Consider the following 26,523-nt stretch of genomic DNA (forward strand, 5'->3'; position numbering starts at 1 on the left):
CGCTCCCCTTCCCTCACTCTATCATGGCACCCGGACTCAATCTGCCAAGACGGAGCACTAACCAACCCCTATCAAATAGGCAGCTGACTCTGGGAACCACATGACTGTCACCTCACCTGCATGGGTGAGGTGCCTGGACACTGTGGGCTCACCCAGTGTGGTTGGTTCTCCTTGGTAAAGAGGGGCTGATGCTCTGATCACTCCAGCCAACACTGTCATACTCTGCCCCCTGCTGATGATAGAGATCTACAATGCCCAACTTGGGTATCAGCCTGGACTCTTGTCCCAACCTTGAGCACTAGCCAGAGCTCCCTGGCCCCACCCAACATACACCCCTGGTTATCCACTGAGCAGATACTCCACTAAGCCTCAGGGGCATAGTTCAAAGATAAAATCTGACAAAGAAAGCCAACAGGTGTTTCCACAAGTGCATAAAAATAAATGTAAAAATACATGAACAAGGAAGACAATACAACTCCCCAAAAGGAACACAATAGCACTTTAATATTAGAATGTGAGGATGAAAAGATTGATGAACTGCCTGATAAGGAATTCAAAAGAATGATCATAAGATTACTCAAAAACACAGAGAAGCAAATACGTGAGTTAAAGAAATCTATACACAGCATGAATGAAAAATTCTTCCAGGAGACAGATACTGAAAAAAAACCTGAAATATTAGAAATGAAGACTTCAGCCGGCACTGCGGCTCATTAGACTAATCCTCCGCCAGCGGCGCCCGGCACCCCAGGATCTAGTCCCTGTCGGGGCGCCGGATTCTGCCCCGGTTGCCCCTCTTCCAGGCCAGCTCTCTGCTATGGCCCGGGAGGGCAGTGGAAGATGGCCCAAGTGCTTGGGCCCTGCACCCACATGGGAGACCAGGAGGAAGCACCTGGCTCCTGGCTTCGGATCGGCACAACGCGCTGACTGCAGCACGCCAGCCATAGCGGCCATTTGGGGGGTGAACCAATGGAAAAAAGAAGACCTTTCTCTCTGTCTCTCTCACTAACTCTGCCTGTCAAAATAAATAAATAAAAAATTTAAAAATCCCTGTATCTCTGCTTGGTTTTATTTTATTTTTCCTTTTTCATTGTTTCTTTTTTTTTAAATTTTTATTTATTTATTTATTTTGACAGGCAGAGTGGATAGTGAGAGAGAGAGAGAGACAGAGAGAAAGGTCTTCCTTTTTGCCGTTGGTTCACCCTCCAATGGCCGCTGCGGACGGCGCATCTCGCTGATCCGAAGCCAGGAGCCAGGTGCTTCTCCTGGTCTCCCATGGGGTGCAGGGCCCAAGGACTTGGGCCATCCTCCACTGCCTTCCCGGGCCATAGCAGAGAGCTGGCCTGGAAGAGGGGCAACCGGGGCAGAATCCGGCGCCCCAACCGGGACTAGAACCCGGTGTGCCTGCGCCGCCAGCTGGAGGATTAGCCTGTTAAGCCACGGCGCCGGCCCTTTTTCATTGTTTCTTAGTCCAATGTTTGGGATCATGTAAATCTATGCACAATGGATTTCTAATAAAGTATTAATTGGGATTTAGGACTTTTAAAGTACTTACCTATCTAAATACTTTGTCATGCTTTCAAATATTTGATAGTTGTCAGGAACTTCAACAGTGATTAATTTAAAAAAAAAAATTTTCAACCTGAGCATTATTTTAGGAAATAAATAAAATACTATTTTATTTCAGTCTCCATTTGAAGTCCACATTTGAAGGATTTTTTGAAACAATGAAATGTTTATATTTGATGACTGGCATAAAATGGAACCAGTTAGCACTTCAAATAAAGATTTGGCCATATTGAACATCCTTTATTGAAGGAAGTAAGTTCTTTAGTGAATTTTGCTTTTAAATTACATTGAACTAAGTAGCACTTTTGCCTTATTATTAAGATCTGAGTAGACTTCTTAATTCTCAACTAGGTTTTCAAATTTAATTTGCGTGAGGGCAAATATTGTGAGCAAATTACTGAATTTAAGTTAGAACTCAAATTAGCCCATCTATAAAAAATTACACCCATACCTCCAATCCCATACCTCCTTCCAGCAGCTCCCCCCCAAAACTTGAAAAATATGTACTAAAATATTACTAATAATGGTAATCTGAGTGGTGATTTTATATATACAGTGAACATATGAGTTTTATAATTAAAAGAATTTTTTTTTCAAAAACACAATTACTGGATGCAATTGGAAGTAGATATTAGGCCAAACTTGTTATGTGCCACCTCTACTAGAATGCTAGAACCGCAATAACACAAAAATCACAGCCAGGGTGGATTAAGCAACAGAAATTTATTGTTTCATAATTGTAGAGGCTGAAGTCCAAGATCAAGGTGTTGATTTGGTTTCTTGTGAGGCTTCTCTCATTGGCACGAACCAGGCCGGCTTCTCACTGTGTCTTTACATGGATTCCCTCTGTGCTCTTGGATCCCTGGTGTCTTTTTCCCTTCCTTGAAGGACTCTAATCCTATTGGATTAGGGTCCCAACCTTATAACTTCATTTAGCCTTAATTACTTCTTTTTTTTTTTTTTTTGACAGGGAGAGAGAGAGAGAGAAAGGTCTTCCTTTGCCGTTGGTTCACCCTCCAATGGCCGCCGCGGCTGGCGTGCTGCGGCCGGCGCACCGCGCTGATCCGATGGCAGGAGCCAGGGGCTTCTCCTGGTCTCCCACGGGGTGCGGGGCCCAAGCACCTGGGCCATCCTCCACTGCACTCCTGGGCCACAGCAGAGAGCTGGCCTGGAAGAGGGGCAACCGGGACAGAATCTGGTGCCCCAACCGGGACTAGAACCTGGTGTGCCGGTGCCACAAGATGGAGGATTAGCCTAGTGAGCTGCGGCGCTGGTCCTTAATTACTTCTTAAAGGTCCTATTTCCAAAGACACTCACACTGGGGTCCAGGGTTTCAAAGTAAGAGTCTGGGAAGGAACAATTCTGTCCACAACACCATGAATTCCTAGATACTCTAAAACAAAGTCTCCCTCTCAGTCACTCTTGGGAACACATTCAGTGTGAACAGACTTTAATGACAAAATACACTGAAAAGTTAAAATGGTTGCATGAGTAATTTAGGAAGGAATTTAGGGAGACGGAAGGAAAAGGGGCTAAATTGCCAAAGTAATTACTTGATTTTTCTCAACCAATTTTACATTTGCCATCTCCATCAGATAAGATTAGAGAAAGTTTATGTTTCCTAGTCTAGGAGGTAACTGCAGCACAGGCCTCTCTGCTACACATCAGATCACGTTCGTCAGTGCCAGGGTCCAGCCCCATTTACAGGGCATCTGATGAACTGTCAGCTGTGGCAGCTCTACTGTAATGCCCTTTTGCTCCGAAGAAATCCAGTTAAGTGGTTGTCCATGTCCCAGCAGTTTTATCTGAAATAAAGAACATAAATACCCATGTCTCCAAACGTATCTCTTTGACTCACCCATGTTCTATGGGAAAGGAGTGATTGGCATTTGTTTTCAAAAGGGCTGTGTTTAGGGTATTCATTTTTACCTTTATTTAGTGGTTTACCAAATGTTTTAACTATTCATCCAATTGAGTGACTAACATCTCTTGTTTTCTATATTACTCTCAAGAAGGAAATAAACGTGTGCAAAGGTTTGGGGGAAAATTGTCAACTTTCAATGGATTGCCAGAGTGAAGAAAATGCTGAAGAGTAGACAGTGAACTGGAACTAAGGCCTGCCCACTTCTTAACACAGAATGTTTGGAGAAAGCGTCCCATGTCTTATTCAGCCACTTAATGTTCCTCACTCAATCGTCTAATAAGCGCCACTCATCAATACAAGTTAATCAATTATTGCTGTAATTACTTTATATTCCTAGTTTTGATTATTCTAAGTGAATTCAAGTAAGTCATTCTATACATATTCTAGAGTTATTTTGAACCATAAAACATTGCTTATCCGGTAGATAATTTAAAAAAAAAACAAACTTTTAAATAGTGATATTAATTGGTAGCAAAAATAACATGGATAAAATAAAAATATAATCAATGTCATATCCAGGCTACTAAGCTATTATTTCTCATTAGATGTGAACTCATTCTTCTTTCTACCTGATCAACCACAAGTGTTAGAAATGAAATGTTGAAATATGATAAAAGGGCACCATTTGGACAATTCATCTCCATGCAAAAGGATTATCAATTTCTTAAAGAATATGCTATGGAACATATCAAAATGAACTCAATGTCAGACTTGGAGGTTACAACAGATTAAAACATTGTAGTAGGGGGGCAAGTATTGTAGTTTAGCAGGTTAAGCTGCTGCTTGAAACGCTGACATCCCATATTGGAGTCCCAGCTGCTCCGCTTCCCAATCCAGCTCTCTACTAATGCGCCTGGGAAGCAGCAGATGTTGACTCAAGTACTTGAGTCTCTGCCACCCTTGTGAGAGACACTGATGGAGTTCCTGGTTCCTGACTTCTGGCTGGCCCAGTCCCAGCTTTTGTAGCCATTTGTGGTATGAACCAGCAGATGAAAGATCTCCCTCTGTTTCTCTTTGTCACTCCCTCTCTCTCCATTACTCTGCCTTTGAAATAAATAAATAAATCTTTTTAAAAATGTACTAAAATATTTTAGTAGAGTCATGACATCTATTCAGATGTGTCCTGGGATGGAGTATCAGGACAAGCATCTGAATTTCAGTTTATGAAAGGAATCATTCTGGATGCATGCAGTGAACTTGAACACAGGATGACTATGAAGAATAATATATATATATATATATATATATTTTATAATGACATGCATGGAGAGAGAGAATGTTGTTGTTTATAAGTTTAGTTTTCTTATGAACATTTTCATAAGTTTTGATCAAACATTTGCTATTGAAGCTCATTCTAAAATTACTCTTAGGAGGTATGAGAGGAACACATAAAACTTAGGATATTTTAATTAGAATATTTTAGTCAGTGATTTTTTTTTTTTTTTTGACAGGCAGAGTGAATAGTGAGAGAGAGAGACAGAGAGAAAGGTCTTCCTTTTTGCCGTTGGTTCACCCTCCAATGGCCGCTGCGGCCAGCGCATCTGCTGATCCGAAGCCAGGATCCAGGTGCTTCTCCTGGTCTCCCATGCAGGTGCAGGGCCCAAGCACTTGGGCCATCCTCCACTGCCTTCCCGGGCCATAGCAGAGAGCTGGCCTGGAAGAGGGGCAACCGGGACAGAATCTGGCGCCCCGACCGGGACTAGAACCCGATGTGCCGGCGCCGCAAGGCGGGGGATTAGCCTGTTAAGCCACGGCGCCGGCCAAGTCAGTGATTTTTTTAAAAAAACATTTTTTATTTGAAAGGCAGAGTTATATAGAGAGAGGCAGAGACAGATAAAAAGATCTTCTATCCACTGGTTCACTCTCCCAAATGGCCACAATATCCAGAGCTGGGCCAGGCCAAAGCCAGGGGCCTGAAGCTCCATCCAAGTCTCGCATATGGATGCAGAGGCCCCAGGTACGTGGGCCTTTTTCTTCCACATTAACAGGCATGTCAGAGAGCTGGATTGGAAGTGGAGCAGCCAGGATTGGAACCAGTGCCCTTATGGGATGTCAGTTTTGGAAGTGGTGGTTTATTGCACCCAACACCGGCCCCCTTGGTAGGCAATTTAAAGAAACAATAGAGAGGCCGGCGCTGCGGCTCACTAGGCTAATCCTCCGCCTGCGGCGCCGGCACACCGGGTTCTAGTCCCGGTCGGGGCGCCGGATTCTGTCCCGGTTGCCCCTCTTCCAGGCCAGCTCTCTGCTATGGCCCGGGAAGGCAGTGGAGGATGGCCCAGGTCCTTGGGCCCTGCACGCGCATGGGAAACCAGGAGAAGCACCTGGCTCCTAGCTTCGGATCAGCGTGGTGTGCCAGCCGCAGCGCGCTGGCCGCGGCGGCCATTGGAGGGTGAACCAACAGCAAAGGAAGACCTTTCTCTCTGTCTCTCTCTCTCTCACTATCCACTCTGCCTGTCAAAAAAAAAAAAAGAAAAGAAAGAAAAAAACAATAGAGAAAGAAATTCCCTTTTACCTTTGTTGCCCCCAGAGTAGCATTGGGTTGGCCAAGAATCAGCAATCCTGAGGTAGGCCACTCAAGAAAAATAGCATAGACCAAGTTTTCTTTAGGTTTAGATGTGTACCTGATTAAGAGAAAAAATAAAAAGCATGATAACAGGTTACAGCCCATATTTCTTGTTATTTATGGATCAGATCTGGAATTATTTAAAGGAGATACTTCCATGCAATAATATTTACCAATATCTCTATTGGTAGAAGTAAAGGAAAAATAGTCCTTGGTGGTACAGAAAGAATCTCCTCTCATTCCTCCAACATAAAAAGTAAGTTCTTGGAAAAGAAACATTTTGTGGAGTGGAATTTCTATTTATCAGATTGCTCTCATGGGACTGAAAGGGGAGTTGAGGTTATCTAGGATGGCAGGATACAAGGGTTGACAGCTTTCCACCTGCTGATTCAAATCTTTACATTAACCATTCCACACCTATGCACAAGTCAACACTCAGGCCAGCAATGTGCTAGTGTTAGGGATACAACAGAAAAACAAAACATGTGTAGTTCTTGTCCTTATGGAGCTTATACTAGAATAAAGAAAGCACACATCAAATAATCACACAAATAATATGAGTTTTGATATACACTGTAAAAGAAAAGGAAACAGAAATTATAACATAGGGATATTTTCAGATGAGATCATCAGAAAGAAGTTTCTCCAAGAGAATGGCATTGAATCTAAGACTAAAGGATGAATGAGAACAAAGGGAAAGATAAAAGAAGTATGCAGTAGACAAAACAGCATTTATTTACTCAATGACTCCACCATATTTATTGAAATCTTAGAATTCTAGTCACTGAGTTAGGGCCAGAGGTATAGCATTGAATAAAGTTTCTGTCCTCATGGAGCTTCCACTCTGGTGGGAGAAATTAGAATGAACCAACACTTGTCAGATGATGATGACATGCTATGGGGAAAAATGAAGCCAGGCAAATATAGGGCAGGGGTTGTTTAGAATAATCTGGGAAAACCTCTCTGGGGAGGCGACATTGAGGAGACCTGAGAAACAAGGGGGAGCCTTCCAGACAAAATGAATAGCAAATGCAGGTGGACCTATGCAAGAGTGTACTTGGCCTTCAGAGATAACAGCAGGAGGCCAGGGTGGCTGGGGAGAGGGAGGGCGAGGAGAATGAGAGCAGGCAAGGTCAGACAGCAGAGCCCAGTTCGATAGGCTCTGCAAACCTCTCTAAGTCCTTGGCTTTTTCTCTGGACCTGGAAACCATTGGAGGAATGGGAGCATGATGGGTGATGACATAATTGACTTATTTTTTAAGTTTACTCTGATTGCTTTGGGGAGGATAGATTAAACAGATATCAGTCAAGAAACTACTGAAATAATCCTGGCACAAGGGGAGAACAAAAGGATGTGGGCAGCCACACAGGATAAGAAGTGACCCAGATTCCGGCTGTATTTCAAAGACAGAGATGATGGTCTCTGCCGACAGATGCTTTGTGGAAATAAAAGGGAAATTAAGGGCTCCAGGGTTCTTGACTTAATAACCACCTGAAAGGATAAAGACACCATAACTAAGATGGGGAAGATGTGGGTAGAGATAGCTTGCAAGTGGAACTAGTTTCTAGCAACATTTTAAAAGAAAACTGGGTAGAATCAAGAAATGATGCTAAGGAGCAGCCAACAGGTATGATGAGAACCAGGACTTGGCAATCAACTGAGGCAGACGCTGCCAAGTTCAGAAAATGAGAACTGGGGGGCAGAGTTGTGGTGTACTGAGTAACACTGCCTGCGACTTCAGCATCCCATAGGGGCAGCATCCCATCATGTCCCAGCAGCTCCACTTCCGATCCAGCTCCCTGCTAATGGCCTGGGAAAAGCAGCAGAAGATGGCCCATGTGTTTGGGCCCCTGCCATCCACGTAGGAGACCTGGATGAATCTCTTGGCTTCTGCCTGGCTCATTCCCAGCCATTGCAGCCATCTGGAAAGTGAACCAGCAGATAGAGGTGAGCTCATTCTGTGTGTGTGTGTGTGTGTGTCTTCCTCTCTTTGTGTAACTGATTTTCAAATAAATAAAGCTTTTTAAAAAAAAAAACGCAAGAACTGGGATTTGGCAAGGTAAAAGTTATTATGGACCTTGATCATAGCAATTGTGTGGAGTCTGGGGCTCTAGAAGCCTGATTAGTGTGGGTTCAAGAGAAAAACTGGAGCAGAGATTGAAGAGAGCAAGTAAAAACAATTTTTAAGATGTTTTTCTATAATATAAAGGTGAGAAGTGGAAACGTGGCTGGAAACAAGTAGGTCAAGAGTACTTTTTTTTAAAAAATGAAAGAATTCACAAGTTTTTATGGTGCTGGGGAAGCAGCAAATAAGGAGATAGAAGGTGAAGAGGGGAAGGACACAATTGTTCTAAGAATCCTTGAGTCCGTGATTTGGGATGGGATCCAGAACACAAGGGTTGGCCTTAAAGCCAAGAGGGAGATAATCTGACATTGTGTCTGTGTGTTACTGGTCACATCTAGCTGTCAACAAGCAGGCCTGGAACAAGTAGAGCTGAATTTAATCAAGGTTGATACTGTGTCAGATGAGAATGACAGAGGGAGTGAGGGTTAAGGATTTGAGGGTATATGCAAAGGATTAGTTACAGTGGTGAGCCACAGAACCTGTCCTGGACAAGGGAGAAGGAAGACATGGGAGGAGCTAGGGACAAGGAAAGGGGGCTGGGCTTACTGAGGATATGATCATTGGATTATAGATCCCCTTGGAAGCTAACCTGCTCTGTGCAGTGAGCTGAAATCTGAACAGTGGTAGTTAGTAGAATGTTCCAAACTGGGATCATGGAAGGAAAGGGAGGCAAAGGGTACAGTGGACAAGATCCCCTAGAAGAGAGGCAGAAGAGCAAACTGGAAGAACTATGACTAGAGATAGAAAATCACTAAGAATTACATTAAAAGTAGTTCTGGGGACGGAGATCATGAGCCAGGGCTAAAACTGCAAAAGATTGACCTGGGATGACTGTAAGCAGGAGGGGAAGCAGCTAGGTGAACCTTTGGAGGAAGACAGCCCCTAGAGTAGGGAGGGACAGCCAGGACACTCACGGCAGGAAGGTAGGTGGTGCAGCCAGACACCCAGCTTGACAGGCCACTTTAAATACTATGCCTTTTACCTTTACTGAAATACACATTAATAGAATAATGTTTATGATAATTATTTGGAAGTCCCAGATCAGACATTCTTGAGTTCAAATACAAATAGAAGTACGGAAACAACTGCAAAACCAGATTCAAACTGTTACATAAGAGATTGGTACTGAGTACTCATTATGGCTTCTTCCACATCTAGTGTGCTAAAGTTCTACAACCAAGGCAGGTGTTAGGTTTAACAATGAAGACACCACATGGGCCACCTGCTTCCCATATCAGAATGCCTGGGTTTGAGTCCCACCTCCACTTCCGATTCCAGTCTCCTTCTAATGCACACCATGGGCAGCAGCAGTGGTGACTAAAGCAGGGGGTCCCTGCCCCCATGTGGGAGACCCATTTGGAGTTCCAAGCTTCTGGCTTCAGCCTGGCCCAGTTCCAGCTGTTGCAGGCATTTGAGAAGTACACCAGAAAGTGGAAGTTTACTCTCTTTAAAATAAATAATTTTCTAAAGTTCAATAAATTAATAAAATAATTCTGAAATTATTTGCTTCTGTCTAGATTGCCTTTATTTTCTTTAAAAAGTTTACAATATGGTTTAAGCCATAAGTCAAGTAAGAATGAAGAATATTCCTTAATCTCCTGAATTACACTTGATCAGGCGGTACTCACTTAGGTAATGACACAAAGTAAATTCTGAAAGCTTCATTAATATTAACCTTATTTAAATCATTAAAACCTCACATCAGAAACCATCAGATTTGCATTCTAATTCAGGTACACATTGGAACACTGAACCTTCCCAATCTCAAAGCTTAAGGCAAGAGTTTTTCATGTTTTTTTTTTTTTTAATGTAAGAGAACTTTCTCTTTTTAACTTTATTTTTACTTATTTTCTTTTTTTTTTTTTGCAAATGCAAGGGGCGGCTTTATTTACGTTTTGTGCAAAACGGACCCCTCCCTCCTGAGAGAGTGAGGTACTGGACAAGGGTTACAGGCAGTATTTAAAGGCAAAAACCACAAAGTTATCTTAAGCAAGTGAATACAAAGGGGAAGGGGATTTTTGTTTACAGTAATTTCACTTATCTTAGTATACAGCATTCCTGCTTATCTCAGTACACTATCTGAAAAGCAGAGAGAGAGAGAGAGAGAGAGAGAGAGAGAGAGAGAATCTTCCATCTGCTGTATCACTTCCCAAATGCCTACAACAGCCACAGCTGGGCCAGCCTAAAGCTAGGAGCCCAGACTTCCACTCAACTCTCCCACAAGGATGGCAGCGACCCAAGTATTTGAGCCCTCAGCTGTACCAGGGAGCACATTAGCAGGAATGTTAATGCTGGAGTCAGAAGTCAAAGGGATAATCAAAGCAGACACTCCAGGATGAGATGAGGGCAACTTAAGCAGTGATTTAACTGCTGTGCCAAACAACTGATCCAAAGCAGGACTTTTAAAGAAGTAGTAGTTAAAGAAAACAAGATAATGTAAAGAAATTCTAGGTGGAGATTTATTATAGTAATATGAACAATTTTTTAAAATAAGTTTTTTTTTTATTTGACAGGTAGAGTTACAGACAGTGAGAGAGAGAGAGAGAGAAAGGTCTTCCTTCCGTTGGTTCACTCCCCAAATGGCCACCACAGCCGGCACTGCGCCGATCAGAAGCCAGGAGCCAGGTGCTTCCTCCTGGTCTCCCATGTGGGTGCAGGGCCCAAGCACTTGGGCCATCTTCCACTGCCCTCCCAGGCCACAGCAGAGAGCTGGCCTGGAAGAGGAGCAACCGGAACTAGAACCCAGTGCTCATATGGGATGCCAGCGCCTCAGGCGGAGGATTAACCAAGTGAGCCACGGCGCCAGCCCCTTAAATAAGTTTTAAATGCTGTTATTTTGGGCTTTTTCTAATTGTTTTATTTTGGTGTGATATACATACCATACAATTTACCATCTTAACTATTTTTAAATATACAGTTCAGTAGTATTAAATACATTCATGGGACTGGCGCTGTGGTTTAGCGGGTGAAACTGCTGCCTGCAGTGCCGGCATCCCATATGGGTGCCAGTTAAGTCCTGGCTGCTCCACTTCCTATCCAGCTCTCTCCTATGCCCTGGGAAAGCAGGTAGAGGGTGATCCAAGTCTTTGGACCCCTGCATTCATGTGGGAGACCTAGAAGAAGCTTCTGGCTCCTGGCTTCAGATTGGCTCAGCTCCAGCCGTTGTGGCCATCTGGGGATCTGGGGAATGAAACAACAGATGGGCTGGCACTGTGGCTCACTTGGCTAATCCTCTGCCTACGGCACTGGCACCCCAGGTTCTAGTCCCGGTTGGGACGCTGGGTACTTGTCCTGGTTGCTCCTCTTCCAGTCCAGCTCTCCGCTGTGGCCTGGGAAGCAGTGGAGGATGGCCCAAGTACTTGGGTCTCTGCACCCGCATGGGAGACCCTGGCTTCGGATTGGCACAGCGCCGGCTGTGTCAGCCATTAGGGGAGTGAACAAACAGAAGGAAGACCTTTTTCTCTGTCTCTCTCACACAGTCTATAACTCTCTCTCTGTCTCTCTCTCTCTCTCTCTCTCACTAACTCTGCCTGGCAAAAAAAAAAAAATTAAAAACCCAAAAGAAAAAAGAAACAACAGATGGAAGACTTGGCTCTCTCTGCCTCTGCCTCTCTGTAACTCTGCCTTTCAAATAAATAAATAAATCTTTTAAAATAAATAAATAAATTCATAATGTTATGCAACCATCTCCATAATTCTCTTCACCTTGTGAGACTGAAATTCCATATCCATTAAGTAATAATTCTCCATTCTCTCCTCCCCTCAGCTCCTGGCAATCACCAGTCTACATTCTGTCCCCATGATTCTGACTAGGTACCTCATGTAGGTAAAAGCACATTGTATGTTTTTGTGTGACTAGCTTAGTATAATGTCCTGAAAGTTCATGTACATTGTAACATATTTCAGAATTGCCTTCCTTTTCAAGATTGAATAATGTTCCAGTACAATGGTATTTCAAACAGTGCATGGGAAAATGGAATAGAAGAAGTTGATTTTACTGAAAAAAAATTTGAAATCCATGCATAGTTTTTCTGTATATTTTCACAACACTTTTGAAGACCCCTTGTATGCATGGATTTCAAAATTCTGCATCCAAATAAATTTATTTTTTAATTTCCCTTTCTGAGAACTTTTTGAAGTAGCTTCATACAGCATTTTGCTTATCCATTCATCCATCAATGGACACTTGGGTTTCTTCTACATTTTGGCTACTGTGAATAATGCTACTATGTGCGTGTGTATACAGACATCTTTTTGACACCTTGCTTTCATTCTTTTGGGTATATGTCAGAAGCATGTTTGAGGAACTGCCATGCAGCTTTCCACAGCAGCTATACCAGTCACATTCCCACCAACAGTGCACAAATGTTCTAAATCACTACATCCTCACCAACACTTGTTATTTTCTTTTTTTTTTCTTAGTAGCCATTCTGTTGAGTATCAAGCAATACCTCATTGTAGCGTCGATTTTTATTTCCCTGATGATTAGCGATGTTGACTATCTTTTCTTGTGCTTATTGGCCATCAGACATATTCTACCAGTGCAATTCGTGTCCAGCTTGGGAGACAGATTCCTGGTGCTTCCTATTTAGCCATCTCTCCACAATTCTGTATTTTGGACCAATTTTAATCTAATATTTTTCTATGCCCTTGGGTAACTCCTGATTGCTAATTTGATGGATGTGACTTCTGCAAAAGGTAGAGTTTATTGAACTGAATTGAGATCAACCATTCAGCACTTTTCAATTATCTGAATGGCATAAAACATCTGTAAGAACTGGCTACTTTTAGCTAAAGTTATCCAGTGCTTAGAAATAACTAGAAATTACTTAAGCTCAATTTGATAACCCATATGTGTTCAAAAACCTGCTAATTTCTTCTTTCATCTTCCTTTTTTTTTTTTTTTGGTAGTAAATGAAGTTTTTCTTTTTATCTTACTCCTCATCATAGCTCTGAGAATGCTTAAATGCCTCCCTCTATCCAACAGGACATGGTAAGAAGAATGACCTACCACACATCTGGGGTGATGGTGTCATTCTGGGATCGCCAGGTGTGGCTGTCGTAGATAGCTTCCCCGTTGACTTTCAGCCAGGCCCCCATTTGCCTTAATCGCTCCTCAAAAATTGCAGAGATGGTGCCATCTAGTGTAGGCCCAATATTCATCAAGAGATTTCCACCACATGAAACTGTTTCTACAAGTTGCTGAAACGCAAATAAACATTCTTAGATACACAATTCCACTTTCAACGTGTTAATGCATTGTATGTATATACTCATACACAGTCAATACCTAGAAGGAGAAACACTGAGGATGGAATAGAGCCCTGTGTTTTTTAGGCCAGTGGGCTATACAAGTCAGAAGAAATAATTCCAACACAATCTCACCAAGACTATTACGATAATTACTACCAGATAGTTCACTGTACCTTCACCAATTCTTCAATTGTAAGGTAGTCACTGATTCTAGCATTCCTCCTATAGCCCCAGGAAAATTTGTCTATTGTCATACAGTTTTCCCATTTATGTGGCAAAAGATGTCCTGGGTTGTAACGATCACTGCAGGTATAGTAGCCACCATGCTTACAGATGCTACCAGCTCCCCAACGATCATTGGTGACCACTGTGTCCCGAACTGGGCTGAAATGAAAAGGACAATTTTTAAAATAAGGAAGGTAAGATTTTTACACAAAAGGAAAACATTACCGAAAAGAGGGCTAACTGAAGTCCACTCCTGAACAATGACCATAGCACAACATGGTAGAAAGCCCACAGTTTTGAAGTCACCAAGAACTGAGTCAAATGGAGTCCTGGTTCTGTTACTTTCTAGCTTTCAGACTTAGAGCTAATTACCCAGCTCCACTGAATAATAAATTTTCTGGTCTATTATTAGAAAAAATTAATTGAAATAAATTCCTTAGCTCAGTACCCAGAATTTACCACACTTAAAAGAGTGATAAAATACTAATATAAAATACTAATATAAAGAGTGGTAAAATATAATATTTGAAGCCCCCATATTAAAAATAATTGCCAAAACTGAATTTATACCAAAAATATTTTTCTCTACAATGACTGAACAATCTTGCACACATATTCTAGCCTTTCCCTTTCTTTTCCAGTTGCGCTCACTTTTGAAGGATCTAAACAAAAAAATGAGTTCTGATATCGTGTGAAAAAGCCATACAACATTACTCATCATAGTAGATGGTACAGTCAAGGGGACTCCATTCCACTTAGAGGGGACGTTTTGATTCACAGATGTAAATGAATGGGTCCTCCTCTTCTTCTTTGGAAGAAGTACATGGACACATTGCTGTCTTCAGTGTTAAGACTTCTCCAGAATATTTGTGTTTGTGGTTTTTGTGGGCCCCAGGAAGCACAAGTAGACAGCTACCTGACTTCACAGCATCATACCAAGTGCTTTCTAGTTAGCAATGTAAACATGGTCCTTACAGCTCCAGCCTGGTGGAGGAGCTCAGTCAGAAATCTCTGTTCTCTTGGGGCAACCTTGAATGTGCTAGGAAGCCGGAGGAAGGAATCGGAAGAAGTTAGAATGCTGATGATGAAGGAAAAGAGGAGACAAACAGGGCAATAGTGACCGGGCAGCCAAAGTTATCCAAGGGTAAAAGCAGTTAGAGGAGTGTGAAAGCTCGTCGTGAGAAACAATGATGCATGAACAGTTGTCCCAGAACAGGGACCACAGGAAACCAGAGTAAGAGATGAAAGAAAACTCACAGAGTAAACACCTTTAAAGTCCATGATCCTGTGAATTTCAGTTCTATTCGACTCCTTATTTATTTATTCTTGATAATGTTGAGTGAATACTGATATGCCTAAAAATCCTTATTTACAATTTCGTCCCTGCATATTGCCAATGAGCCCAAAAGGAAGTAATTTGAGAAGCAAGGGAATCAGAATGTTATAAATAGTCATACACACTAAGAGTGTTGAAGGTAATGACAGCCATCTGATAGCATACGCACCTGTCATTATACAGCCAGGCTAAGAAGCCAGTGCTGTTCCAGTAGGAATCTGGCGCCCCTCCATCTCCATCTGACCATAGGACCTCAGGCCGATACTTGTTGACTAACTCAGAGATCTCAGGCAACATCTTAGAAACTGGAAATTGTTGCTTATGAAATGAACTAGATTGATCTTCTAAGAAGAGCGGATGAAACCATTCAAAAAGAGAATAGTATAGTCCAAAACGCAAGTCAGTTCTGTTCCTAATGGCCACTTCAAGTTCCCTGACAATGTCCCTCTTCGGCCCCTCATCTACAGCATTCCAGTTCCACGAATACTTTGAACCCCACAAGGTGAAGCCTAAAAAATGTAATAAAATTTCTTGTAATATCAATTTTGAATAAATTTCCACTGGTGCAAACACCAAAACAAATATGTTGGTATCTGTGATATATAAATAATTGCTTCTAAAATGAATATTTTATAGCAATGTTTTTCATTATATATACATATATGTTTTAAAGATCTATTTATTTATTTTAAAGGCAGAGTGATAGAAAGAAAGAGAGAGATCTTTCATCTGCTGGTTCACTCCCCAAATGGCTGCAATAACTGGAGGTTGGCCAGGCTGAAGCCAGGAGCCCGGTAGTCCATCCAGGCCTCCTACGTAAGTAGCAGGAGCCTGCTGACTTCTGCTGCCTTCCCAGTCACATTAGCAGGAAGCTGGATCAGAAGTGGAGAAGCCAGGCCTCAAACAAGCGTATTGATATTGATGCCAGCATTGCAAGCAGTGTTTGACCCACTATGCCACACTGGCACCCCATAGTACATATTTGTATTTAACTTATATATTGTTTATAAAAAAACTAAATACTTTAGGATATATTTTTACTTTTATAATAAACAAATGAACATTTAAACAAGATAGAGAGCTGAAGTTCTCAAAAGCAACTTTGAGGATATATCATAAAGTCCACACAGCTGATCTATCTTCAATAATTCACCTTTAGACTTCAAGAGCCTTAAGGATTAGCATCATGTCCTCAGTATTCCCTGCTACCTACTCAGCCCACTGCTGGCTCAGGGTGTAGCACGAAATAAACAACGAAACATAAGAGCCAACAGCCAAGGTGGGCACATCTTCCACATATGCCATGCTAAGTAAAACCACCCCTATCTGTAACAGAGAACCTGAGACACCCTACTGCAAGATTCCTATTTGTCTTTTAAATTGAAGATCAAATTTTATTCCCTGGTTTTATGGTTGCCTATTTTATCATAGTGTGAGTCTTAGCACTGTTTCCCAATGGTTCTGCACTTTAAATAAACACACCATTTGCAATCTTACCCTACTCTAAAGTCATAAGCTTGGATATTGCTCTTAAAATTGCCCAAAACTAGGGCGGGCATTTGGTACAGAGGTTAAGAGGCCAGTTGAGACACCTTCATTCCATAACAGAGTACCTGCGTTTGAGTCTCAGCTCTGCTTCTGAGCCCAGTGTCCTGCTAATGTGTATTCTGAGAGGAAGCAGGTAATGGCTCAAGTAGTTGGGTCCCTGCTACCTATGCAGGGTTCCTGGCTTCAGCCTGGTCCAGCCCTGGGTGTTTGAGCAATGAACTAGCAGGCAGAAAATCTCTTTCTCTCTCTCTCTCTCTCTCTCTCTCTCTCTCTCTCTCTCTCTCATAAATAAAATATAAATATAAATTAAAATTCTAAAATAACATACAAAATACTTTTCCCAGAAGTGAATAATCGACCAACTAAATGAGTCAGAAAAATAAGGTAAACAGCAGCCGGCGCCGCTGCTCACTTGGCTAATCCTCCGCCTGCAGTGCCGACACCCCAGGTTCTAGTCCCAGTTGGGGCCCCGGATTCTGTCCCAGTTGCTCCTCTTCCAGTCCAGCTCTCTGCTGCGGCCTGGGAAGGCAATGGAGGATGGTCCAAGTGCTTGGGCCCTGCACCCGCATGGGAGACCAGGAGGAAGCACCTGGCTCCTGGCTTCGGATCAGCGCAGCTCGCTGGCCGTAGTAGCCATTTGGGGGGTGAACCAACGGAAGGAAGACCGTTCTCTCTGTCTCTCTCTCACTGTCTAACTTTGCCTGTCAAAAAAAAAAAAAAAAAGAAAGAAAAGAAAAGAAAAAATAAGGTAAACCAATATATGAGTACACTAAATAATATTTTAACAGGAATTTTCACTTAGATTTCTGACTGTCCCATATAAAATTCTTAAGAGACATATAAACTTAAGCGCATAAAAAATATCATAAAAGTCTCAAGACTTTCAGTTACTGCCTAGAGTCATAAAGTGCACCATCGCAGTTACAACAAAATCTAAAAAAAATCTGATTGTCAACATTTGTGAGACATTTTTGGTGAAAGACTTTTATAAACAAGGATAAGTCTAAGATTGACTCACTCTCTAGATTCATTTAAAATTCTTTCTGAAATAGTTTGTACTTATCCCAAAGATGTTTCTGTTAAGTTTCAAAGTAGTGTTGATATTGAAGGTCTTAAAGTGTTTCAACTTTACAGGCCCTAATGTCAGGTAGTGCTAAAACCACACGTGTCTTCGGTGAAATTCCACCACCGTGGATTCACAGTGATCTTCCTTCCTAATTCCAGAAGTGTTTGTTCCATAAGCAATGAAAAAAATCTGACAACATAGGCCTTTGAAAATGCATACATGTAGGCTACATCATCTATTCCCTCAGTTTGATCTGCACTTTTAGGGGTTTTTGTTGGGCTGTTTGTTTAATAAACTCATTGTGTAACATGTGCCATATACCTAGGGGAAGTTCCTAGACATTAGGAAACCAACATATTCTCAAGCAAACACTTTAGAAATATCCACCTCAGCAGGAGAAACATCTACAAGAGAAAAATCACAAAGTTATCAGAATATGGCCAAAGGGGAAAATATTCTAAAGATAATCTTAGACTTTTGGTTTGGGTTCTCACCTCCTACCCCCATCCCTCCCAACCCTGGAGAAAGCAATGAGGCAAAATTTCTTATAAAAAAACAAAGAAGGACATGCAAGGAAACTATTAAATTCACATGAATTTGGAACAATAGCAATGTGCTGATGCTTCCTTGATCATATAGATACTGGTAATATGTCTAGATATATATAGATATTGGTAATAGACTCTCTCCTGTTAATGTAAAACCACAGTTTTTCCTTTCTGATATTCTTCCAACATATCTGATATTTCTGGGCTCCATTACAATTCCATAATCCTTTTCTTGTTTTCTTGCTTTCTTGACAAGCAAGTCATCCACCACTTGCACCATTTGGCTGAGTTGACGAAAAGTACAATGTCAGCAATGATGCAAGACTAGGGCAGTGTAACCTCGCAGAATGTATTTCAGAGAAACAAAAGTGTATAATTCCAATTATAAAGCTGCACCTACAACCCACATCCCAATTCAAATAGCTTTAATTGAATCCTGGAAACATTGTTAAATACATGTATATATGGAGGGTATAATCTTTGTTCCCCTAATTCCTTAAACTTGAGTGGAACATTGGTCCTTAAATTATAAGCAAATGTCAGTCACCACTTAGGGTTGCTCCTAAGAGAAAAATGATTTCCTCTGAATGGCTTTGCTTTGGTTTCTTCTCTCAAAAGACCAACTATATCTTACCTAACCATTTTCAGTATATTTTTGTACACACAGTATTTACTCACCTTCATGATGTTTGGAAGTTAAAACAACATATTTGGCACCGGAGGCCTGAAGGAGATCTGCCCACTGGTTGGCATTAAAAAATTTGGCTGTAAATTGTGGTCCAAAATCTTCATATTTAAAATCAGGGGGGTAATTATCTTTCATAAAGTTCACAAACATTGGCCTCTTTTCCTTTTGCCAATACCACCTAGGGAACAACGGAAGCAGCATACACGCAAACATGAGAAATAATTGCTCCAGCTCCTGTTTCTCTTTCCCCTTACTCAAATATTACCCAGATTCTTTCTCACTCCCCCATCAATTTGACTTGGCCTTGCAGAAAGCTTATGTGATGGGGCCAGTGCTGTGGCATTGTAGATAAAGCTGCTGCCTGAAGTGCTGGCATCCCATATGGGCACCAGTTTGAGTCCCAGCTGCTCTGCTTCCAATCCAGCTCTCTGGTGTGGCCTGGGAAAGCAGCTGAGGATGGCCCAAGTCCTTGGGCTCCTGCACCCACATGGGAGACCTGGAAGAAACTCCTGGATCCTGGCTTCGGATCGGCAGAGCTCCAGCTCTTGCGGCCAACTGGGGAGTGAACCAGCAGATGGAAGATCTCTCTCTCTCTCTCTCCCTCTCCTTCTCTCTCTGTTTAACTCTGACTTTCAAGTAAATAAGTAAATCTTAATTAAAAAAAAAAAAGTTTGTGTGAACCAAACCTCCCGTCTCATTTGCTATATATCTCCATGTGAAATCTTCCCAGCTCACAACCTAGAGCATTCTAAACAACCAGCTGCTTGTTCTGTCTTAACTCTCCACTTTTGAATCACAGCACATAGTATGTACATCTAAAACATCTTGCATAAGCTAGCAGTCACTATCCTCACGAAGCCAGTGGAAGTTCCATTCTGATCCACCTTTGCTTTACCCCATCACCACTTCCTTTTATAAGAGGATCCCTACAGGATGAGTTGATTCACCACCAGCACAATCCAGAGAGGATTCAGAGGTTCTTCGGAATAGGAAGGCTTCGCTGAAGAATCTAAATGTGACAAGCACTGCTGTTGGTCTGGCCAAAAGTGACCCACACTTTCCCAGCTTCCCAGCCAATAGAACTTGAGGGAGAGATGACTCTGGGAATTTGGGGAATGATTCCTTCGTAAGAAAAGAGAAATTGGCTTTCTTGCTTTTGAGTAAGGTTGTGGAAGCTATGGTGCCTCACGACCAGCATGTGACCACAAAGAACCACGCCCACAGGCTGAGGGTAACAGGAAGAGTCTAGATCTTTGAGTTCATCAATGAGTCAACTACCTCTAAATTTCTTATGTGAGATACTAAGCCCCTATTATTACACCTTTTATTTGGATTTTTTATAACTGGAAATTAATAAATTTCATAACTAATCTATGATATATTTTTATCTTTTACTATGAACTACCAAGGAGAAATGGGACAACCAGGAAATGGAGGAAGAATAGAAACTTCTGTTTCCTCCTGTTGTGGTCTATCTACCTGTGTTCTCTGCTATCAATGCTACAGTTGCTTCTCAAATTTCATACTAATAAAGAAGCAAAGAGGCACTTATACTACAGACTCCATCATTTCTACTTGGGTTTAAATAGCCATTGAGAATAGTCAGCTACATTCATCTCTAGTGTCAACTGAGCCAAATTTGGAGTAGGGAGCAGAGGTTTAGAAAAGGCACAAAAGGAAACCTTAGTTAATGAAAGAATCTGCGACAGAGCTAACAGGACCATCAGAGAAACTCTGGGGTCAGGTGTGTGGCACACCAGGTAGGTCACCACCCAGGACACCCCATCTCATATTACAATGCCTGGTTGGAATCTACTTCCAACCCAACATTCCTTTTCATGCGCACCCTGTGAGGCAGTAGATAATGGTTCAATTACTTGGATCCCTACCACCCACATGAGAAATCCAGATTTACAAGATCCTGGCTTTGGCCTGGCCAACTCCTGGCTGTTCTGGGCATCTAGGTGAGTGAACCAGCAGATGGAAGATCACTCTCCATCTGTCTCTCTTTCAAAAAAAAATGTGAATAGGTAAATAAATAAGTGCACAGAAATACACTATAGACTGGGTTTTATTTTGTATGAGACATTTCTTCATTGTTCTATGTCATAACAAACAGCCATGTGTTTGTAGGAAATGAAACACTACAGCAAACATAACTCAGAACTAACTGTTTCAGTGCTGTTCTGATACCAAATGAGTATCTACGTAGTTTTCATGGTTGAACAAAATGATAATATAAAATATGATACAAGTTAGGGAAGAGAAAAATCTGCTAATTTATGTGCCTACTTAACCTGAAACATTTCAAAAACAAACTTAGCATGCTGCTTAGTCCCAAACAAACATTTAAACATCTTCCTGAAGTAAATATGTTTGGTAATATATGGCTCAAGGAGAGTGTCCCCCGTTTTACAAATTTGTATTAAAACCGTGTAACTTACACAGTTCTTTTTCATCAGCTGGACTAAGTTAATAAGAAAGGAGGCTATTTACAAGAAGTCAAGCTCTTTGTAGAAAGTAGTACAGTGTACTGTGTAATTTTAATGCAATACATATTTGGTTCATACTCTATTGAATCTGCTCTTTAAATCATATATAGATTTGGTTGTGTATTATACACTATACAATGCACATATCGTAAAGTAGACTAAAGTAAATATTCTTGGGGCATGCACTGTGGCATAGCAGGTTAAGCTGATGCCTGTTGTGCTGGCATCCCATTCGGGCACCAGTTCAAGTCCCAGCTGCCCTGCTTCCTATCCAGCTCCCTGCTAATGTGCCTGAGAAGGTAGCAGAAGATGGCCCAATTCCTTGGGCTCCTGCACCCATGTGGGAGATCCAGAAGAAGTTCCTGGTTCCTGGATTCAGCCTGGCCCAGCCCAGGCATTACAGACATCTAGGGATTGAACCAGCGGGTGGAAGTTCTCTCTGTCTCTCTCTCTGTAACTCTGACTTTCAAATAAATATATACATTTTTTTAAAAAGTACTATTTGCTTCCTTATTTTATTTAGGAATCTATTATATTTGTATATACAAATACATGCATATATGTATACATGCATACAAATGTGTGTATATTTACTTGCACACATGTATCCATTTGATAACATTTCTGTCTTGGAGAACTTTAATATTGGAAGCATTTAATCAGGAAACACATGTTTCCCAGTTCAAGAGATTACTGCACACTTACACAGAGCTCAAGATGGAATCTCAGGCTCGATGTTTTGTACAGCATCTTCCTATATGAGTCTATTGATTTCAAGGAGTTATTTTTTTAGGGTACCATGCTGGGACATCTATTGAAAGTTCTTAGGGGGCCAGCCTTGTGACAAAACTGATAAGGCCGCCACCTGCGAGGTGAGCATCCCACTGACTCTCCAGCGACATTCGCCGCCAGCCCCTGAACGCTCCTACACTTGATCCGCGACTATCTAGACGCTGGGAAGCCAGATCCGCACGCAGTGCGTCCGGAAATGCTGTCACACGGAAGAAAAACCCAGCGATCAAGCAGCCAGGACGAGAAGCCGCACGCGCGACACCCGGAAATGCGAAACACGGGGTCACCACCCGGGCAGGTGAAGCGGACCGGGGCGCGGGAGAGGGGCACGCTCACCAGAACCATTCGCTCCCGAAGCTGGGCACGGAGAACACGCCCCAGTGGATGAAGATGCCGAACTTGGCCTGGTCGAACCAGGCGGGCAGCGGGCGGGCGTCCAGGGACTCCCAGGTGGGGTCGAAGCGCGCGGCGCGGCGCGCGGGGCACGGCGTGGGCGGCGACAGCAGCAGCAGGAGCGGCAGCAGCGGGAGCGAGCGGCGCGGGCGCTCGGCGGAACCCATGTCCCTGCGTCCAGCCGGCGGCGGGCCGGTGCAACCGAGCACCCTGGTTCCGCGTCTGCTGCTGAGCAGGCTCCGGCGCTGTCACCTGACCGAACGGGCCTCCGGCGTGGGAGTGGCCGCTGCCCCGGGGCCAGCAGCCACTGTGACCGAGGAGGCTGTGTTACCCGCAAGCGGCTGCTGAGGTCGGGGTCCTGGGACGGGCGCCCACCCCCTGGAGCAGGCCCTGCGATCCACCCGCCCCGTGGCTGTGTGAAAGCAGTCTGCAGCCCTCTCAGCCTCCGTGAATGTCCAGAAGTTTCGTGGGATTCGTATCAAGTTAAATTCCTGGGGTTTCAGAGCTAGGAGATCTGGGTTAGGGACCAAGAAGCTGCGTTTCTACTCATTGCCTAGATGGCTCTGATGCTGCTGCATCTCCAGACTTCTCTGAGAAGCACTGCGTTACAAAACCAAGATGATCTGAGACTGGTGAACCCACTGGGATGAATGTTCCTCACATCTGCAGCATTGGGAAAAGAAGGCAGAAACTTGGAATGGTTGAGCAAAGCACATCTTCAGCAGCTCATCGCTTGTGCCTGGTAAATGCTTTGGAGTAAAGCCAGAATCCTCACCCCTCCGCTCCAGAAAACTCTTTGTCCTTCCAGTGCCAGCCCAAGGCCTTCTCCTGTGCCCCCCCCCCCCACTTCCAGACCACTTCACTCCCCTCTGTGCACTCCAACCACTAACACGGGAGTCCACGCACTGACCTGTAGTTGGGTGGATACAGACCTGATTTCCTACTAGGCTGTGAGTTTCTTGGGGCAGTTATCTTGACCTTGATTTCTGTAGTCCCGGCATGGACAGCAGAACCTGGCCTGGAGCAGTACTCACATGTGTGTTGAAGTTCCTGGTGAACTAGGCTTCTAACGTGGAGTGAGCAAAGTAGGAAGGGACCCTGAGTAGTTGTTGCCTGCACTTTCCCATCGCTGCAGAGGCTGGTGTCCCCACAGGCGCAGGGACTGTCTCTCTTGTAGTAGCGCCCAGTGTTCCCCAGGGCTGCAGCTCCACGGCAAAGGTCCCTAGTTATCTACTGTGATGATTTCCCAGGACAGAGGCCTTCCGGGAAGGTGTCGAATGTGAATTACCAACTGCAGTAGGCCTGGTTCATGAGAAAGCAAGGTCACGGTGTTATTCCGTAATCTGAAATCCAGAATGACCGAGGGCCTCGGCGGCCACTGAACCCCAGGGCACACTTGGGCAAAAAGATGGCCTTCTCTGTCACTTTGTGCTGACATTTCCTCAACTCAGAGGTTGTGTAATAAGTCCAAAAGGCATCTTTTCACTGTGGCAAGGATACTGTGAACTGTCAAAGGGAGAGTGGACATGGCCGTGGTGACAGTGCAGCAGTGGGCCCCATCCTGTCATCATCATGAACTCACGACAGTGAAAGCTTCCATCTCGCAAACTCAGTTCTCTCATCAGGTAGTCAGTCAGGTGCCTTCCCATGTATCACAGCTAAGAGCACAGATCAGACTTGATCGACAGAAATGCCACTTGGGTTAGTGCTCATTCTGTGCAAAGGTAGAGACATTTCTTTTAGTCAATAAGCCCAACCTTATCAAGAAAGCACAGTTTCCCTGGGGAATACAAAAAACATACTGGAGACCTCCTGAGTGCCCTTAAGGACACATACAAACCCTGGTATACCAGGCTGTGAACCATTGATATTGGATTTGCAAGGAATATCTAACAGTGTTACCTGGAAATGGGAGGCAGAGGAAGAGATTCTACTAGAAAAAAAAAAAGTCTGTTGAAAGAGTGAACTTTTCTTTTTTATTTATTTTTTATAGAAAGCTTTTATTTAATAAATATAAATTTTAAAAGTACAACTTTTGGGCCGGCGCCGTGACTCAACAGGCTAATCCTCCACCTTGCAGCGCCGGCACACCGGGTGCTAGTCCCGTTTGGGGCGCCGGATTCTATCCTGGTTGCCCCTCTTCCAGGCCAGCTCTCTGCTATGGCCCGGGAAGGCAGTGGAGGATGGCCCAAGTGCTTGGGCCCTGCACCCCATGGGAGACCAGGAGAAGCACCTGGCTCCTGGCTTCAGATCAGCACAATGCGCCAGCCGCAGCGGCCACTGGAGGGTGAACCAACAGCAACAAGGAAGACCTTTCTCTCTGTCTCTCTCTCTCACTATCCACTCTGCCTGTCAAAAAAAAAAAAAAAAAAGTACAACTTTTGGATTATAGTGGTTTTTCCCCCCCATAACCACCCTCCCACCCACAAACCATCCCATCTCCTACTCCCTCTGCTATCCCATCCTTCATTAAGATACATTTTTAATTATCTTTATCAACTTAGTACATAATAAGTAAAGATTTCAACAGATTGCACCCCTCAGACACAAAGTATAAAGTACTGTTTGAAGACTAGTTTTACTATTAATTCTCATAGTATAACACATTAAGGACAGAGGTCCTACATGGTGAGCAAGTGCACAGTGACTCCTGTTGTTGATTTAACAATTGTCACTCTTATTTTTGATGTCAGTAATCACCCAAGGCTCTTGTCACGAGCTTCCAAGACTGTGGAAGCCTCTTGAGTTCACAAACCCTGACCTTATTTAGACAAGGCCATAATCAAAGTGGAAGTTCTCTCCTCCCTTCAAAGAAAGGTACCTCCTTCTTTGATGGCCCCTTCTTCCCACTGGGATCTCATTCACAGAGATCTTTCACTTAGGTCATAAAATATATTTTTCTAAAGACTGATTTATTTATTTGAAAGGCAGATCTATAGAAAGAAAGGGAGAAACAGAGAGGGAGAGAGAGAGATCAATCTTCCATCTACTGGCCCACCTCCCCCACCCCCGCCAATGGCTGCAATGGACAGGCCAAAGCCAGGATCCAGGAGCCCCATCTGGATCTCCCAAGTGGGTTCAGGGGCCCAACCACCTGAGCAATCCTCTACTGCCTTCCCAGACACACTAGCAGGAAGCTGAATTGGAAGTGGAGCAGCTGGGAATTGAACCAGTGCCCATGTGGAATGCAGACATTGCAGGCCAAAGCTCCACCCACCACACCACAATGCCAGCCCCAAAATCTATAAAATATTTGAGACTGTGGTCATTTATGGAGAGACTTGAGTGCAGCGGGTTTCACTTCACATTTTGTAATATAACGCTGTTTGTTTGTTTGTTTTGTTTGAGAGGCAGAGTTACAAACAGAAGGAGGGAGAAACACAAAGAGAAAGATCTTCCATCTGCGGGTTTACTCCCCAAATGGCTGCAAGGGCTGGAGCTGAACTGATCTGAAGCCAGGAGCCAGGAACTTCTTTAGGGTCTCCCACATGGGTGCAAGGGCTCAAGGACTTGGGCCATTTTCCACTGCTTTCCCAGGCCATAACCAGAAAGCTGGATCAGAAGAGGAGCAGCCAAGGCATGAACCGGCGCCCATATGTGATGAGGCTTATCCTACTACGCCACAGCGCCAGCCTCTGTATTATAATGCTTTACAGAGCCAATCTTTGCACTTAAAGCTACTACACTGTACCATGGCTTAAACTGTGCATTTAAAAGTTTTGATAAGGGGTGGGCGTTTGGTGCAGAGCAGTTAAATCACTGCTTGGGGCACCCACAGCCTGTATCAGACCACCTGGTGCCAGTCCTAGCTACTCCGCTTCAGATCCAACCTCCTGCCAATGTGCATTGGTGGGAGACCTGGATGGAGTTCTGGACTCCTGGTTTCAGCCTGACCCTCTTGTAGGCACCTGAGGAGTGAACTAGTGGGTGATGGTCTCTCTCTGGGTGTCTCTCTGAATTCCAAATTAAAAAGAAAAAGAAAGCAAAGAAAGGCTTTGAC

General features: G+C 43.4%; 1 protein-coding gene across 1 annotated transcript; it reads right to left on the reverse strand.

The window, feature by feature from the left end:
- Window positions 1–2,273: 2,273 nt before the first annotated feature.
- Window positions 2,274–22,759, reverse strand: FUCA2 (alpha-L-fucosidase 2). Its single transcript, XM_062186862.1, has 7 exons — window positions 22,467–22,759; window positions 18,837–19,024; window positions 15,166–15,505; window positions 13,609–13,819; window positions 13,194–13,384; window positions 6,006–6,114; window positions 2,274–3,374 (listed from the first exon to the last, which is right to left on the reverse strand). Exons 1-7 carry the CDS (start codon window positions 22,688–22,690, stop codon window positions 3,234–3,236), a joined length of 1,404 nt encoding a protein of 467 aa, XP_062042846.1. The 5' UTR covers window positions 22,691–22,759; the 3' UTR covers window positions 2,274–3,233.
- Between the last annotated feature and the right edge of the window lie 3,764 nt (window positions 22,760–26,523).

This window comes from Lepus europaeus, chromosome 3, assembly GCF_033115175.1.
Source record: "Lepus europaeus isolate LE1 chromosome 3, mLepTim1.pri, whole genome shotgun sequence".
Lineage (NCBI taxonomy): Eukaryota > Metazoa > Chordata > Mammalia > Lagomorpha > Leporidae > Lepus > Lepus europaeus.

Bases quoted from the DNA above. Each gene is read 5' to 3' on its own strand.
- FUCA2 (XM_062186862.1), bottom strand. From the start codon at position 22,690: ATGGGTTCCGCCGAGCGCCCGCGCCGCTCGCTCCCGCTGCTGCCGCTC. The intron at 15,506-18,836 runs GTGAGTAAATAC...TACATTTTTTAG, and splicing joins AACTTCCAAACATCATGAAG to GCTTCACCTTGTGGGGTTCA. The intron at 6,115-13,193 runs GTAGGTCATTCT...TCTCTTAATCAG, and splicing joins ACCATCACCCCAGATGTGTG to GTACACATCTAAACCTAAAG.